Source organism: Meles meles, chromosome 8 (assembly GCF_922984935.1).
Source record: "Meles meles chromosome 8, mMelMel3.1 paternal haplotype, whole genome shotgun sequence".
NCBI classification, from domain to species: Eukaryota; Metazoa; Chordata; class Mammalia; order Carnivora; family Mustelidae; genus Meles; species Meles meles.
This window is the reverse complement of record NC_060073.1, coordinates 101,555,015-101,569,757: the sequence shown is the minus strand read 5'-3', so window position 1 is coordinate 101,569,757 and position 14,743 is coordinate 101,555,015. Positions and strand designations below refer to the sequence as shown.

General features: G+C 47.4%; 1 protein-coding gene across 1 annotated transcript; it reads right to left on the bottom strand.

Moving 5' to 3' along the window:
- Window positions 1–3,503: 3,503 nt before the first annotated feature.
- On the bottom strand, window positions 3,504–7,277 carry BSX (brain specific homeobox). Its single transcript, XM_046014547.1, has 3 exons — window positions 7,016–7,277; window positions 4,797–4,993; window positions 3,504–3,743 (listed from the first exon to the last, which is right to left on the bottom strand). Exons 1-3 carry the CDS (start codon window positions 7,275–7,277, stop codon window positions 3,504–3,506), a joined length of 699 nt encoding a protein of 232 aa, XP_045870503.1.
- Window positions 7,278–14,743: the final 7,466 nt, after the last annotated feature.

The following is a 14,743-nucleotide window of genomic DNA, read 5'->3' as shown; positions in this document are numbered from 1 at the left end:
AAGAGCACAACATAAATGTCAAATATTTCCTTAACTCATTATTTCTGCACATGGCCTGAGCCCAGCTCAAGACTAGGGGGTCACCACTCCTACTCAATATGTTTATTGCCCAATTCTCTTAGCACCAAAAGCATTCTGCTTGCTCTATGCCTCCACATGTCTTTAGCTCTAGTTACCAAACACATGGATAGGAGCCAGTCCTCTACCTTTTGAAGTGGTGTCATGAATTCCAATTAATTATTTCTTACTGCCACTATCCACTAATACCGCTCAGAATGGTGTACTGTCCATTTATGTTCTTAGGTCATGTGGGCAGAAATAGAATCAAGAGTCCTTCTCTGAGAATCTGTGAAATGAAGTATATTGCAAACAGCGTTAAGAACAAATTCAGAACAAATTATTTACTCTATTTGGGATTACAGGTAGGACAACGTGCCCAACTTGGCTATTTTAAGATGTTTTTGTCCCTTCAGAATGGGTCTAGGTCTTTAATATACCCTAGTGAGCATGATTTTGTCAGATCTTTACCACCAAGTCAAAATGAATTGAGGCAAAAGCTGAGGTAATTCAGACAAAATACTCTTCAGGCTTTGATTGGTGTTGAAAGCCATCATGCTACGTTAAATTGAAACTAAATTGTGTCTACCCTCCATATCATCACTAACCCACTGTGTATAAGAAAGAAAAGGAAAACCAGGAGAACTTTGCTACTGAATTGTTTGCCGTCAATTTCAGGGACCACGGTCTGATGAGAAAACCGTGCCCGTGTGGCTGGTGCTGCAGGTGCGAGCTGGCCAGGAACAGCCACAAACGGAGGACCATGTATGGCAGAACGAGCATCTTTCCATGTTTAATGCTCATGAATCAAAGATACAGCCATTCCCTGGGCTCCAGGATTCATTCGTTCTGCCTCCAATCAGGCAGAGCTGTGCCCTCGCTGACAATGTTTCCTATTTACCCCCCTTTTCAAAAGATCATGAAATGTGCCGAATCTGCTTCTCTCAGAGCCAAAATAAAGCCTGGCTTCTTTTTGTGAAGACAGAAGAAAGACCTAAATGTCTTGAGCTTTTGTGTTTAAGTATCTAATTAAAAATTTTTTAAATGTCCTCCATAAACATAGTATTTTTACTCACTTTAAAGATTCTCCCCAAATCCCTTTTAGTAGCTCTTCTTTCTAGTATTAGAAGAATGGGAGATTCTCCCCTCATGTAATAGTATCTACTCTCCCTTCCAAGTCATGACAAATCACTACCCACCCCCATAACCAAGTCTTTTGTCTTATTGCAAAGCACTAGCCCAAAACTCCTGCCTTAAAAAGGTACTGTCATTATCTGGACAGGGAGAGAGGAGAAACTGAAGTGTAGATTTGTTTTTAATAGCACATCTACATAATTTAAATCCATGGGAGAGGTGTTCATATAAAGTGATAGAGGCAAAATGTTGACCGGTGCATTGTTGGAAGAAAACGGTGTGTTGGACAAAGAAATGAACAAGGAGTCAAAAAAAAAAAAAGTCTTTCTTTGACTTCAGCTAGTACTAATTTCATAGGTGGATCCTTCAGGCTTGCCAACCCTCCATTTACTTAACTCTGAAAAGGAAAACTAGTCTTTGTTATCTAGGACTCACTAAATCTTGATTGATAAAGAGCACTTTGGAAAATCCAAACAGCTCTACAATGCTTATGTTTTCAAAGCAATAACTTGGTCTCAAATGATGCCGGCTGGATAGAGATCTCAACCTGACACTTATCTTTGCCTAAATTAATGTTTCCAGAACAAACCTGTAGTGGGGGGGGGGGGGGGTACGGAAAGAAAAGAAAATGAAAAATTTCCTCGGGCTATATGCATAGAACTTATACCTAGAGGAATATTTAGGATTCATCCTTTTAGAACAACAAAGAGACAGAAAAGATTAACTGTAACCCAAGCTCACAGTCAGTCTCTATAATTATTCATCGTTCGAACCCAAGGGTCATGATTCTACTTAGCCACACACTCTTCTCCAGCCTTCCTGGGCTCACTTACCTAAATACACAACCAGAGTCATAGGAAGATGGGAAGCGAAGCTCTCCTCTGGCAGGTTGCTAGACCTTATATCTGATAAATATACCGGATGCGTAAGGTCATTACACAGTTTGTTAGCGTAATTTCAAACTCCAGATATCAAGGGTGCTCTATCCCTTCGGTATTTGAGTCAAAAAAACACCATTTGCGGTGACTTTTTCCACACAGGTGGAACTGGAGACCATAAAACGATTAATAACAGAAAAATCGGGGCGGGAGGGACGGGATCGGTCAAGGAAAGGGTTTTAGCGCTGTTCGCGCCTTTGGAAAACAGGACACTGCCTGGGGTGGAGGGGAGGGGGCGTGCGCGGAGGAGGACGCGTTAACAAACGATTCCCGGAAACTCGGTTCGTTCCCAGTTTTGCGCGGCGAGCCCTTTATTATCTAAAGAGACTGCAAGCCCGAGGAAGAGAATAGGAGACCTCCTAGGGGAAAGGGAGAGGGGCGACGCGCTGGGCCAGACTCCGGCCCCACCGCAGCAGTCCACACGCCAGGGCACGTCCGGAAGCGGATGCTTGCTTAGCTTTAATCTCGATAAAGCGCCGCATTCCCTAAAATGCAACGAAAACGAGCATTTCCGCACACAGCCCAAGGAACACTCACTTTTAAAATATCAGTAGCCCACGGGCCGTGTAAGGGTTGCGGGACAGATGCAGCCAGGTCGGAAGGCAGAAACTGCTCGGTAGGTTTTCCTGTCCAAGTTTCTCGCCGCGCGTGGGCGCCGCTCAGTATTGGGACTGGGGGAGAAGGGGCGTGTAGAGCGGGTGCCCCCGGGGGCCACAAGCTTAAGGGTGCCAGGGTGCCGAACCGGAAGCTCAGGAGGGGTACAGTGATGGGAGAGGATGGAAGCGCCGCCCGGAGGAGGGGTTGTCGCCATAGTTTTTGAGTTAGAGATGGGTAGTGCGGGAACCCCAGTGGAAGGTTTGTGGCTAGCAGCGCGCGAGTCCGGCAAAGACAACTTAAGCATCTGGTTGTCGTTCTACCTGGATCCCCGCAGAGTGGACGGCCCACACTCCCGGTCCCTTACCTGCAGCCAATCGGTCTACCCAAGGAACGGCAAAGGGTCCGGGTGGAGAGGTCTCGGAGCCTGGACAACGGAGCTGGGGGCAGGTGGCGGAGAAGAGAGGGCCGAGAGGGTCTGCGATCGCGGCGGATTTAGAGCCCAGGGTCCAGCTTGCGCCACTTAAGACGCGGGGCACGGGAATGAGCTAACGCAGGTGCACGCTCGCCCCGCAGGGAGCCGGCGGGCGGGAGGGGGAGGAGGGCGTGGGCCGAGCCACTGGGCGCCGCGCGGGTTGGAGGGTTGACAGGTGTGTTTTGTTTGTCTTCCAGGAGCGGATCTTCTAGGCCCGCCCCCGGACTCGAGTCCGAGCGTTCCGCATCCTGGAGGGAACCGCGCCCCGCCCCGCCGCGTGCTCCCCGCCTCCCCAGCCACGCGGCTCAGAGCACGTGCGGCCCTGGGCCCAGCTCCCCCTCGTCCCCAATGTCCACCTCGTCCTCGGGCTCGGTCAGCACGAAGGGGCCAGCGGGCAGGCCCAACCGAGCCTCTGCACCTGCGGCCTCAGGGCCGCGGGGGCTGCCCTCAGGGCTGTCGGGCCCATCTGGCGCTTTGGGCTCGTCCTGACTTTTCCTCAGCTGCTTTTTATGCTTCATCCGCCGGTTCTGGAACCACGTTTTCACCTGATTTCAGGGAGGAAAAAAAAAAAAAAAAAAACAACCACGTCATTCCTTCAGAGTCGTCGTTACTAGGATCTGAGAGATGGCTGGGGGTTAGGAAAACGGACCGCAACCCATTCAGAAATTATCCAGGAGCTGTGAGAGTCTCATCCTTGGGTTAAATCACACCTGAACTGCTCGCAAGTTACCGTGTTCGGCTGAGTGAGAATCAAGCATCCTAAGGCTCCTGGAAGCAATTGTCCAAAATAACGATCAAGGACAAAATGGTGTGCTTAGTTAATACTAAAACTGTTATCAATTATAATTACAAATAGTAAGTGCTGCGTGGACGAGTCTCCTTTATGTTTAACTTACATTCCCCCAGTTTTGGCCTCTAAACACCTGGTCTTGCTGGACAGGAAGATGAGACCCAATCTTGCTGGTTTTCATCAGAGAGAAAAGTCAGGGGCGCCCGGCGGGTCTAACGATTTCCCAGAAAGTTGGGCTCCCAGGTACAGAGAATATAAGAGAGAGGAACTGGAGGAGGGAGTTTGAAGGTTGCAGGTTAACAGAATCTGGAAGATGAAAACAGTTCTCCCTCTCAAAACAGCAATAAGTTGGGCGCTTACATTACAGTGGGGGAGTGGGGAGGCTGGATTGGAGGACTTGCGCCTGTGAAGGAGATTAAAATAATAAGGAAAAAAATCCCTGTGTGGACTTCGCCCTGGACAAGAACCCGTCTAGTCTCTTATTTTACGTCGGACCAGGGTTACAGCCCGGATCGGAGAGGAGAGGCGGGGCGGCAGAGAACCAATCGTTCGCAAACTAGGAGCGCTCATCAGGAACGCCGAGGAGTTTCTCCCCGCCTGTCCAGAGCTTGCTCGAGCGATGATGCTTCCGTAAGTCTGCCCTGAGGTTGGAGGTGTCGGTACTTTTACTAAGGATCTTTGGGGAAGCCTAGAATAAAGGGGAGGGGGGTCACTCCCACTCGAGAGCTCGGCACTGGGTGCAGAGGTGGTAGGACTAAAGGGGAGAGGAAAGAGCGGCGGCGATCGGAACTGTCCCTCTCGGGCCCACCTGCGTCTCAGACAGGCTGAGGGCCGTGGCCAGCTCCACCCGCTCTGGCGTGGACAGGTAGCGCTGGATCTCGAATCTCTTCTCCAGGCCGGAGAGCTGCGAGTCCGAGAAAACCGTGCGGGCTTTGCGGCGGCGGCAGTGCTTCCCGGGCAGCTCGGTGTGCTGGGGGTGCGGGAACAGCGCCGGCACAGGCACCCCTGCAGAGAGAAAAGCCGCCGAGTGGGTAGAGCGCGATCCCCGGGAGCCACCTCCGGCCGCACCATCCACTCGGTCCCCGGCGCCTCCCACCGCTTCTTGCCTCCGCTAGTCCCCTCGGCGCCCCAAAGCTTCTCCAGCCCTTCTCCCAGGAACCGCAGGGGAGGGGAAATAAAAAATGACCAGAACAGCGCTTGGAGATCTTTATCCAGCAGGTCGTCTAGACCTACGAACAATAAACAGTAAGTCAAATGGAAAAGAAAAAATTTAAACTGGAGGCCTTAGAAAATGTCTTCTTGGAAGGACTCCCGCAGCGTCTGCCAGTCCTGTGGCGCGACCGAAGTTTTCTTGCAAACATCGTCTGGTCCAGTAGCTGCTCTGCCCGGCCATCACCCTACCATACCCCTAAGGACACTCTGTGTAGTTCTGGGGCTAGTAGAGGCATAAATGTGGCCCTGCTTCTCAACCTAAAAAACACCTTTCTCTTTCCCAAGCTGCCCCCATTCTCCCCGCCTGCGGCCAAAGGGAAAGATCAAAACTCTCATCAGGAGCTTTTCAGAAGCAAGAACCGAGGAGCAATTCCCACCTGGCACGTTCCATTATCAGTTGCAGGGGACCGCTGGGGACCCCATCTCTTATCTTCATCCTTTTTCTTATTCTTTCTCTCCTTCGACCCTAAGGAGAAGCACTGAAGCACTTCCCTCCCCCGACCAGGTCAGAGGGAGACTTCTCTTGTCTTTCCTGACCACTGCAGGCATTATGGTGTCTGAGACACGCCAAGTAAACTGCCACAGACATCAGTCTTTCAGTGGGATGGGGCAGGGGGGCGGGCAGTGGAGGAAACAAGCAATTCTGGCATTCCAGGCTTTGGCCACTGCTATTTGGGGGGAAGGTGGGTTTAGCCCAGAACAGGCTGTCATGGGGCCAGGGAGTGAGGCCAATACCAAGATGAACACCAACATGCAGGCTTCCACACGGCTTCTATAATGGCCCTGCCAACCCAGTGCCTCAGAATCTGGGTTTTACTGCTTCAAAAAACTTTTAGCTTTTGTCCTAGATTCCAGAGCACGCATTTCACAAACTGTCTCATGGGTTTCCACAGCCCTGGCGGAGATGGGTTGTTTTCCCGCTTGCACTCTGCATCTGGACTCAAGGAATTATTATACCGCAACTGGAATGAAAATGTCGTGTCGAAGAAGAAAGCACGAATGTGTCCTTGCAGAGAGCGGTAGAAAACATCTGGGTATTTCCTCACATCTCCCTGTCCCGACCACTTTGATGGCCCCAGTCTTTGTCATTCACGGAAAATCAAAATACTTTGGTGTGGGGCTCCAGCTTCACCAGCAACCGGGGCATGGGCAGCTGAGCCCAAGATTGTGAGTTAGATGGTGGGAGTGCAGAGGGTTAATGAGGAGCGGTGTCCCTCCCCACACACACACACTTTTTTTTTTCTTACCCCCCCCCCATTCTGGTCAGATCAAACCTTCAGTCCTCAGAATATCCCAAACCCTCATTCACTTCTAAGCCGCAGCAGTATATCCGCAAATGCTCGGTACCCGAGAGGAGAGCACTGGACCCGCTGGAGCCTTTTGAGTAAATGATCTAGAAAGTGGAGTTCTGCTTCATGGATGGGGGTGGTCACGGGTCTCCCCTAGAGCAAGGGGAGGCAAAGAATCAGGATTGAGAGCTGGACCACAGTGACCAGGAAGACCACTAGGAAGGAGACTGAGCACTATCCACCAAGAATATTGTCAAAACCTCCAGCCACCTCTTGCGAGGAAGGTTCCCTTCATTATAAAGCCTGTGGAGAGACTGCAACTTATCCCCATGGGTTGGCAATGCCTCAAGGGAGCGCTGCATGTTCTCACTCATATTTCCCCAATGTTCCACTGTCACTTAGGGAAGGAAGCTGTCAAGCCAAGCCAAACCAGCTCTGGCCTTTCTTCAGCTCTATCACAAGCTTAGGGTCTGCACTGGGAGACCTGTTCTCCCGCTCCCCAAACCTTGAATCCCCTGTTACTTACCCGAGGTGGTGAGGAAATAAGGGTGGTGATGGTCTCCCTTATGCAGAGGGTGATGGGGGTGAGGAGCCAGGAGGGTGGGTGTGGGCATGAGGGGGTAGCCGTAGTCTAGCAGAGGCACCCGGGAGGCCAGAGAGCTGGCGAAGTGGTCAGGGGCCATCTCCCTTAGTGGCTTGGGCTTGTGCAGCAGGATGTCCTCAATGAAGAAGGACGTGGGCCTCTGAGAAGACGCTGGGTGTAGAGGGGCGGTGAAGTTGAGGTTCATCTTGAGCCAAGCGTCTGTCACAGGGTGAAGGCCGGGGACGAACTGTAGGAAGCAAGCAGTCTCAGCAAGCCTGATCGAGCGCTGACAACCACCCTCCGAGGCTCGGAAACCCCGCGGCTCTCTCCCGGGCCTGGGCTACCCAGGCGCTGGAGAGGCGAGAAGACAAGCTCCTGGGTAGGTTGGGTCTATGTGTAGAATTGGCAGCTTCAAGAGGGGAGCTGGGAGAGCCAATGGCAAGGCTGCCAGCGGCGGAGGGGAGGGTGCGGTGGGCTCGGGGCGGGGCGGGGAGCTCTCCGCCGTGCTGAATACGACCGGCCAGGCCCGGAGAGAGCGGAGCAGACAGGGTCCTTGCTCCTACGAGGTTGGTTTCACCCCCTCAATTTGAGAGGTTTTTTTTCTTTTTTTCTTCTCTCAGGCATTTTATTTTTTTAAGGTTTTATTTATTTATTTGACAGAGAGAGACACACAGTGAGAGAGGGAACACAAGCAGGGGGAGTGGGAGAGGGTGAAACAGGCTTCCGGCTGAGCAGGGAGCCCGATGTGGGGCTCCATCCCAGACCCCGGGATCGTGACCTGAGCCGAAGGCAGACGCTTAACGACTGAGCCACCCAGGCGCCCCTCTCTCAGGCATTTTTAAAGAAAGCTAAAAAGAAAAATTCTCTGTCATTCGACAGACTTCCTTTAGAGAGCAAAAAGCACTTAAGGGGTCCCAAAGCCATAGGGATAAGGCATTTATTTTGGCATTTGGGCCTGGGTTGTCCAAGATTAGAGACTTGCTAGCAGGATGGAGAAGGGAAAAAGTGACGAGAAGGTCCATATTTGCTACACCCAACTTCAGTTGCTGGCTGAGGCACGGAAGGACTGTTGAGGTAAATAAAAAAAATGTTGATGACCATAACATTCTTTCCCTCAGTTATAGAGGGTGGTATGAGGAAAGTTATATCTACATTAGGAAGTAATTTGGTCTGTGTAAGTATGTCCAGAGCTAGTTCTTAACGCCAGCCTCCATCTCCTCTCAAATGTCCTTTACTTCCCCATCATCCCACTCACACAGCTTTCCTATTTCTGTCACGCTACCACTTTCAACCTTAACCCACCAAAACAGTTGTCCTAGACTTTTGTCTCATGTTCTTTTCTAGCCTTTCTTCTCATTTCCCTCCCTCCCAATCTTTTGGGTTTTTTGTTGTTGTTGTTGTTGTTGTTTTCCCCCTTTTCTGTTTGCCTCTTTCTAATCTGTCACATGTATTTCCCTGGAGTCAATTTGCTAAAATTAAGGTGATCATCTACAGCACAGCAGGGGTAATTTCAGCTCGCATCTCTGAAAATTGCTCTAATTATTGATGTTAAACTCAGGGAAATTAAAAGAAGCCACTTCTCTTCCATCTCCCCATTTTTAAGCTCTAATTTGTTGAAATCTAGTCGTCATCAGAATTCCAATCACTACTGCTAATAGTAAAAGTGTTTTAATAGAGACTGAGTCCTCACAACCCATGCTATTAGATAATTAGAGGAGGTGTTAGAAAGCCAAGTGCTAATCCTTGGGCGCGAGGGTAGGATTTCCATCTGATCTAGCAGGTAGAACAAATTAATTACCAGAATCAATTAGGCCCCAAACTACAGTGCACCAGGAAGTGGGAACGCCGTATTCCGTATGGATGAACTGGTAAATGGTAAACAGATGAGGAGAGTGAGAGGAAGGGGGAAGAAGAAAGGAGGTAACTTTAAAGGAAGATCTTAGCAAGAACGCTTTATCCCGGGAGTCTGAACTGTGATTTCTTCCTTTTTTTTTTTTAACTGGTTATAATGATTAAGGACTGAAAACCCGAGAGCAGGCAGCTGCAGAGAGGGAAAAGAGTAGACTTTCAGGGGTTGTTCCTCCCTCTTAAGCCCTAGTCTATTGATCTCCCGCAGGGCTAGAGGGAAACCGAAACCAAGGGGACTTGTGAAGTGGCGCTGGAGGTGATGATCCACACTTTACTGATGCCCACTTCCCTCTCAACGAGAAGAGCTTACCCAGCAAGTGAAAGCCAAGCTGTCCTGTCCCCTAAGACCCTAAAAGCCAAGTGGCTACTGAGGGCGTGGTGGGTGTACAACCAGCCTTTGGTCTCGGTAAAGAGTCTAGCTGTGTCTGCGCGTTCCCTACACTCAGTCCCTACACAGACTGTGGCTACAGATTTGCACCCAGTCTTGGGGATGGGATTTCAACCTCATTCCAGAGCTGAAACTATTTCTGTTTCCCAACAGAAGCTGAAGAGATTATTGAATGTCCCTTTGGGAACGGGGGCAGTAAAAAAATGTCTTTGGGTGACTATTACCTTGGAGCCAAGGCACTGCAAACCCTTTCTCAGAATTCTGCCTTCCAAAGGTAACCAGAGTGTTCTCGGGATCCAGAGAAGGGGAGGGAAGGGGAAGACCCCTGTTTGGTCCTTACCCTCCCCACTATTTCACATAGGCTGCACTCAGCTCCCTGCTTGCCCTCAAAGCTAAGGCTGTGTCTTCAGACCCCATCCCTGGAGGAGACGTTCCCCTTTTTCTAGTTCGGCTCGCACTGGGACTTGCTTTCCAGAGCTGAGAGCTGAGGGCCACCTAGGGAGACTTAAAGTCATTTCCCTCTGGAATCCAGTTATACTGCCTTTGCCATGACCCCAGCAGGAACCTTAGAAGTAAGAGACGGAGGGAGAAAACAGGATAGCTAATGGAAAGCCTTGAGGACTGTAGGACTTTTCCTTCCTCTTCCCATTCCCCTTTCTGCAACCAAGGGAAACAAAGCTCAGTTGTTGAGAGTCCCCACCACCCACACCAAAGCAGTTCCCTGGGGATGCAGAGGCGGGACGTGGGATTGGAAGTGGAGGCGGAGACAGGGATTCCTCAGTCACCACCCGTTTCCCAGAGGGAAAATCCCTTCTTCCAGGATGCTCAATAATCACAGCTGGGGGCTGCTTTGGGGGTTCTGGGACCTGACCCCTGCCAGCAAATGTACAGGCAAGCTGTACAGGCAGGTCTTGTCTTGAAGAAGTTTTGGGTCCTAGCCTCAGACTCCTCCTAGAGCTATGGCCCACACACTCAGGGAAATGGAAAAGTGGAGAAAGCTTGTAAGTTTCTCTGCTGTGGAGTTACTGCACAGAATGGTGGAGAAACACTAGGATCACCAGAACCCATTCTCTACGCTCCCCTTAAGGCCCCTGTGTGGGCCATCCTACTTCTGCACTCAAGTGAAGGAGGCCCCCAAAGAGGCCCAGCCCCCTCTTAAGGTTCAATTCTGATCTGTCCTAAGGGTGGAGGAAGAGGCATTCCAGAGCCTCCAGACCTTCATGGCTGTCTGGCCCCACCCCTTTAGGGCCAACTCCTGCAATGGGTACAAGTTATATTTTTTTGGAGAGCTTGTAAACCATTTGCTCCTTAAAAGCAGAGATGTTTCATTGCCTGGATTATCTCTAAAGTATAGATCAGCACTCTCCAATAATGTGAGCCACAAAGGTAATTTTAAATTTTCTACTAGTCACATTTATTTTTTATTTTATTTTTTAAAAGACTGTATTTATTTATTTGACAGGGAGACACAGCGAGAGAAGGAACACACAAGCAGGGGGAGAGGGAGAGGCAGGCCTCCCCCTGAGCAGGGAGCCCGATGCAGGGCCACCCTTGGACCCTGGGATCACAACCCTGAGCTGAAGGCAGCCGCCTAAGGACAGAGCCACCCAGGCACCCTTCTACTAGTCACATTTATAGGTGAAATATTAATGTATTTTATTTAGCTCCAGTACAATAAAAATATTCAACAACTAATCAAAATAAATATATTGAGAATTCTTCATATTTGTATTCTTTTTTTAAAAAAAGATTTTATGTATGTATCTGACATAGAGATCACAAGTAGGCAGGGAAGCAGGCAGAGAGAGAGGGGGAAGCAGGCTCCTTGCTGAGCAGAGAGCCTGATGCGGGGCTCAATCCCAGGACCCTGAGATTATGACCTGAGCTGAAGGCAGAGGCTTAACCCACTGAGCCAGGCACCCCATATTTGTAATATTTTTAATACTAATTTTTCAAAATCCAGTATGTACTTACTGCACATCTTACTGCACATCTCAATTTATACTAGCCATATTCTAAGTGCTCAATAGCCACATATGGCTACTGGTTACCTATGGGACAGCACATGGCTAGTTAAATGCCATAATCCCTTCTACCCCTTTCCAGTGCAGACAGGCATACACAGAAAATGGCAAGCAGTTGCTGAAGCTAGCCAGGTACTTTCTTATGCTTGCCTTTTAACCATGGTTTACATTTGATTGTTGTGACCATTCACTGAGCATCTACTATATGCCAGGTTATTCACTGCACACCTTCCCAAGCCTTCTCCAAGTGTTAGGAGATTAAATAAATGTACTCACATTACATTAATTGTTAATTCTCACTTGACTAAAATCTGTCACCTAGAACCAGCAGGATGGAGCTGTATGCTAGGCTGACCCATAAAACAAGATCCTGCACGCTGCCCTAGGCAAAATAAATAAATAAATAAATAAAGATCAAATGTTTTTCCCCTTATCTAACCCACAAGATCTGACAGAGTTCCTGCTATGGTCTCAACTGAAGATTTATGAATCCCAAGAGAGAAAAGACCTGCTTTACATGGAGCGAATAATTAAGCAGTCCTTCTCTCCTTCATGTCAGCCACATTTAAAACTGTCATCTGAGCTGGGACTTGGTTTCCCAAAAAGATGACTCTAGTGATGATCAAAGGAAGAGACTGGTTCCATTAGCCCTGGTGCCTATACAGCGGCCTTCAAAATAAGGGAAGAAATGTATTTTAGAAGGATCTGAGTAACATACTTTACTCATAACATTTTGTATTATATTGCTTGCTGTCTATTTCAAGTTACTTTCTGAGTACTTTATTTTAAGTACTATCAAAGTGGATGACATGTCTAGAGAAAGAACAGGAGTCACTGAATGCTTCCTGCAAACGCATCTTCAAATAATGCTTTTACACCAGAAATTAGGATGTGAACTCACAGAAGAACATATTCGAGGATAGGATATCCAACTCACAGTATTCCTAACTTAAGAACCACTAAATCCAACTTGTTTACTCATTCAGGATGATGTCAGTGTGTAGGATCAAAACTTTCATTTCTTTCTCAAAGTTGTCTTTTTTTTTCAAGATTTTATTTGAGAGCGAGAGAAAGAGAGAGCAAGAGTGGGGGAAGGGGCAGAAGGAGAGGGAGAAGCGGACCACCCGCCCACCACCGCCTGCACCCTTTGCCGAGCATGCCAAGCATGAGCCCAAAATGGGGCTAAGTCCCAGGACCCTGGGATCATGACCTGAGCCAAAGGCAGATGGTTAACCAACTAAGCCACCCAGGTACTTCTCAAAGTTCTCTATGCTGCTTTGGCATCTCAATTTAAAGCATGCTTCATAAAGTGACAGAAAGACCCAGAGCAGGGAATTAAAGGTATGAGATATGAGAGATCATATAATCATTTCTTCATCCTCCAAAAGGTATATAGTGGAATGATTCCACCATTTTCCTCAACAAGTCCCCAAAAAGTAGCCAAATATATTACCAGAGAAAAACCAATAGGCTAACAAATATGTCTTTTAAAAATCCTTTTCTTCCATCCTAAACCATCCAAATTCTATTTTCAGACTTAAAATTTGGCACCTACTGAGTTGCCTGGATGGTTCAGTTGGTTAAGTGTCCACCTTCGGCTCATGTCATGATCCAGGGGTTCTGGGATCAAGTCCCGCATCGGGCTCCTTGTCCAGCGGGCAGCCTGCTTCTCCCTCTGCCAGCTACTTCCACTGCTTGTGCATTCCCTCTCTGACAAATAAATAAAATATTAAAAAAAATTAAAATTGCCACCTATTGATACAATGTACTTCAAAGAATAATACCTAATTAGTATGCATAGCTTTGAAAATAATGGGGCATAAAATGCTGCCATTATGAACTATGAATTTCTGATGTTAGAGATTATAAAACCTTTTCAAACTCTATTATGAGGTATAGAGATGAGCTTGTAAACACTTCCCAAGAGGACTTTGTGCATGGAACTAAATATTTGGTATATTTTTGTTAAAATGATGGATCAGTTATATTTTGTTCGAGAATACTGTTTATGAAGCCAAATTGATTTTTGTCCTAACTTTCATTGTTAATGCAATCATGTTAGTGGATCAAAAGAAATGAAGTTATAAATGTTTGCACTGTAAGAGGATAATATTGAATTCATCTTAACAATGACCAAGATGGTAGATACTATTAAAAGGAAGGAGTAAAAAATACTGGAGAAGTTTTCTTAAATAAACTGAAAACAAGAAAAGTCCTTATATGTATAACATAAAAGCCTGAAAGCCAAAGAAGAAAACACTGATAAAATTAACTGTATTAAATGTTTTAGGGGCGCCTGGGTGGCTCAGTGGGTTGGGCCTCTGCCTTCGGCTAGGGTCGTGGTCTTGGGGTCCTTGGATTGAGCCCCGCGTCAGGCTCTCTGCTAAGCAGGGAGCCTGCTCCCCTCCCCCACCTTTCTTTCTGCATACTTGTGATCTCTCTCTCTGTTAAATAAATAAATAAAATATATTTTAAAAAATAAAATAAAATAAATGTTTTAAAATTCTGCACGCCAAAAATTATCAAAAGCAAAGGAAAATGACAAACAATAAAAGTGACAGTATTCGTGATTCATATCCCAAACACAGAGACAGTTTGTTATACATGAACAGTTCCTAGGGGCATTTGCATGGCTCCGTCAATTAAGCATCTGCCTTCAGCTGAGGTCATGATCCCAGAGTCCTGGGATCAAGTCCTGCATTGGGCTCTCCACTCAGTGGGGAGTCTGCTTCTCTCTCTCTCCTTCTGCCCATCTGCTCCCCCATGCTTGGTCTCTCTCTCTCTCTCTGTCAAATAAATAAAATATTTTTTTAAATATTTTTAAAAAGATTTTATTTATTTATTTGACAGAGAGAGAGAGAGAGATACAGAGAGAGAGGGAACACAAACAGGGAGAGTGAGAGAGGGAAAAGCAGACTTCCTGCCAAGGAGGGAGCCAGATGTGGGACTCAATCCCAGGACCCTGGGATCACAACCTGAGCCAAAAGCAAATGCTTAACGACTGAGCCACCCAGATGCCTCAATAAATAAAATCTTCAAAAAAAAAAAAGTTCCTACAAGTCAGTAAGGAAAAAGACCAAGAACACAATTTGAAAAGTGACAAAAGATAGGAAGAAACAGTTCACAAAAAAGAAAATATAAATGGCTATTAAACATTTTAAAGAGGCTAATCATTATACTAAAAATAAGCCTAATGAAAGATCAGCTACGGTGAGACAACATCATTAATATATGGAATATTGATATTATACAGTGCGTACTTTGGGTTGTCTTCTTACTTGAACATGCCATATCTTCTTGTTTACATATATAAAGACACAGAGGATTACTTAGGTAGAATCAGGAGCTCAA

What these genes read in the sequence shown, in the direction of transcription:
- BSX (XM_046014547.1), bottom strand. Translation starts at nt 7,277, where the DNA reads ATGAACCTCAACTTCACCGCCCCTCTACACCCAGCGTCTTCTCAGAGG. An exon ending in TTATTTCCTCACCACCTCGG is followed by an intron (nt 4,994 to 7,015) that starts GTAAGTAACAGG and finishes TTCTCTCTGCAG; the next exon opens with GGGTGCCTGTGCCGGCGCTG. An exon ending in TCAGCCTGTCTGAGACGCAG is followed by an intron (nt 3,744 to 4,796) that starts GTGGGCCCGAGA and finishes CCCTGAAATCAG; the next exon opens with GTGAAAACGTGGTTCCAGAA.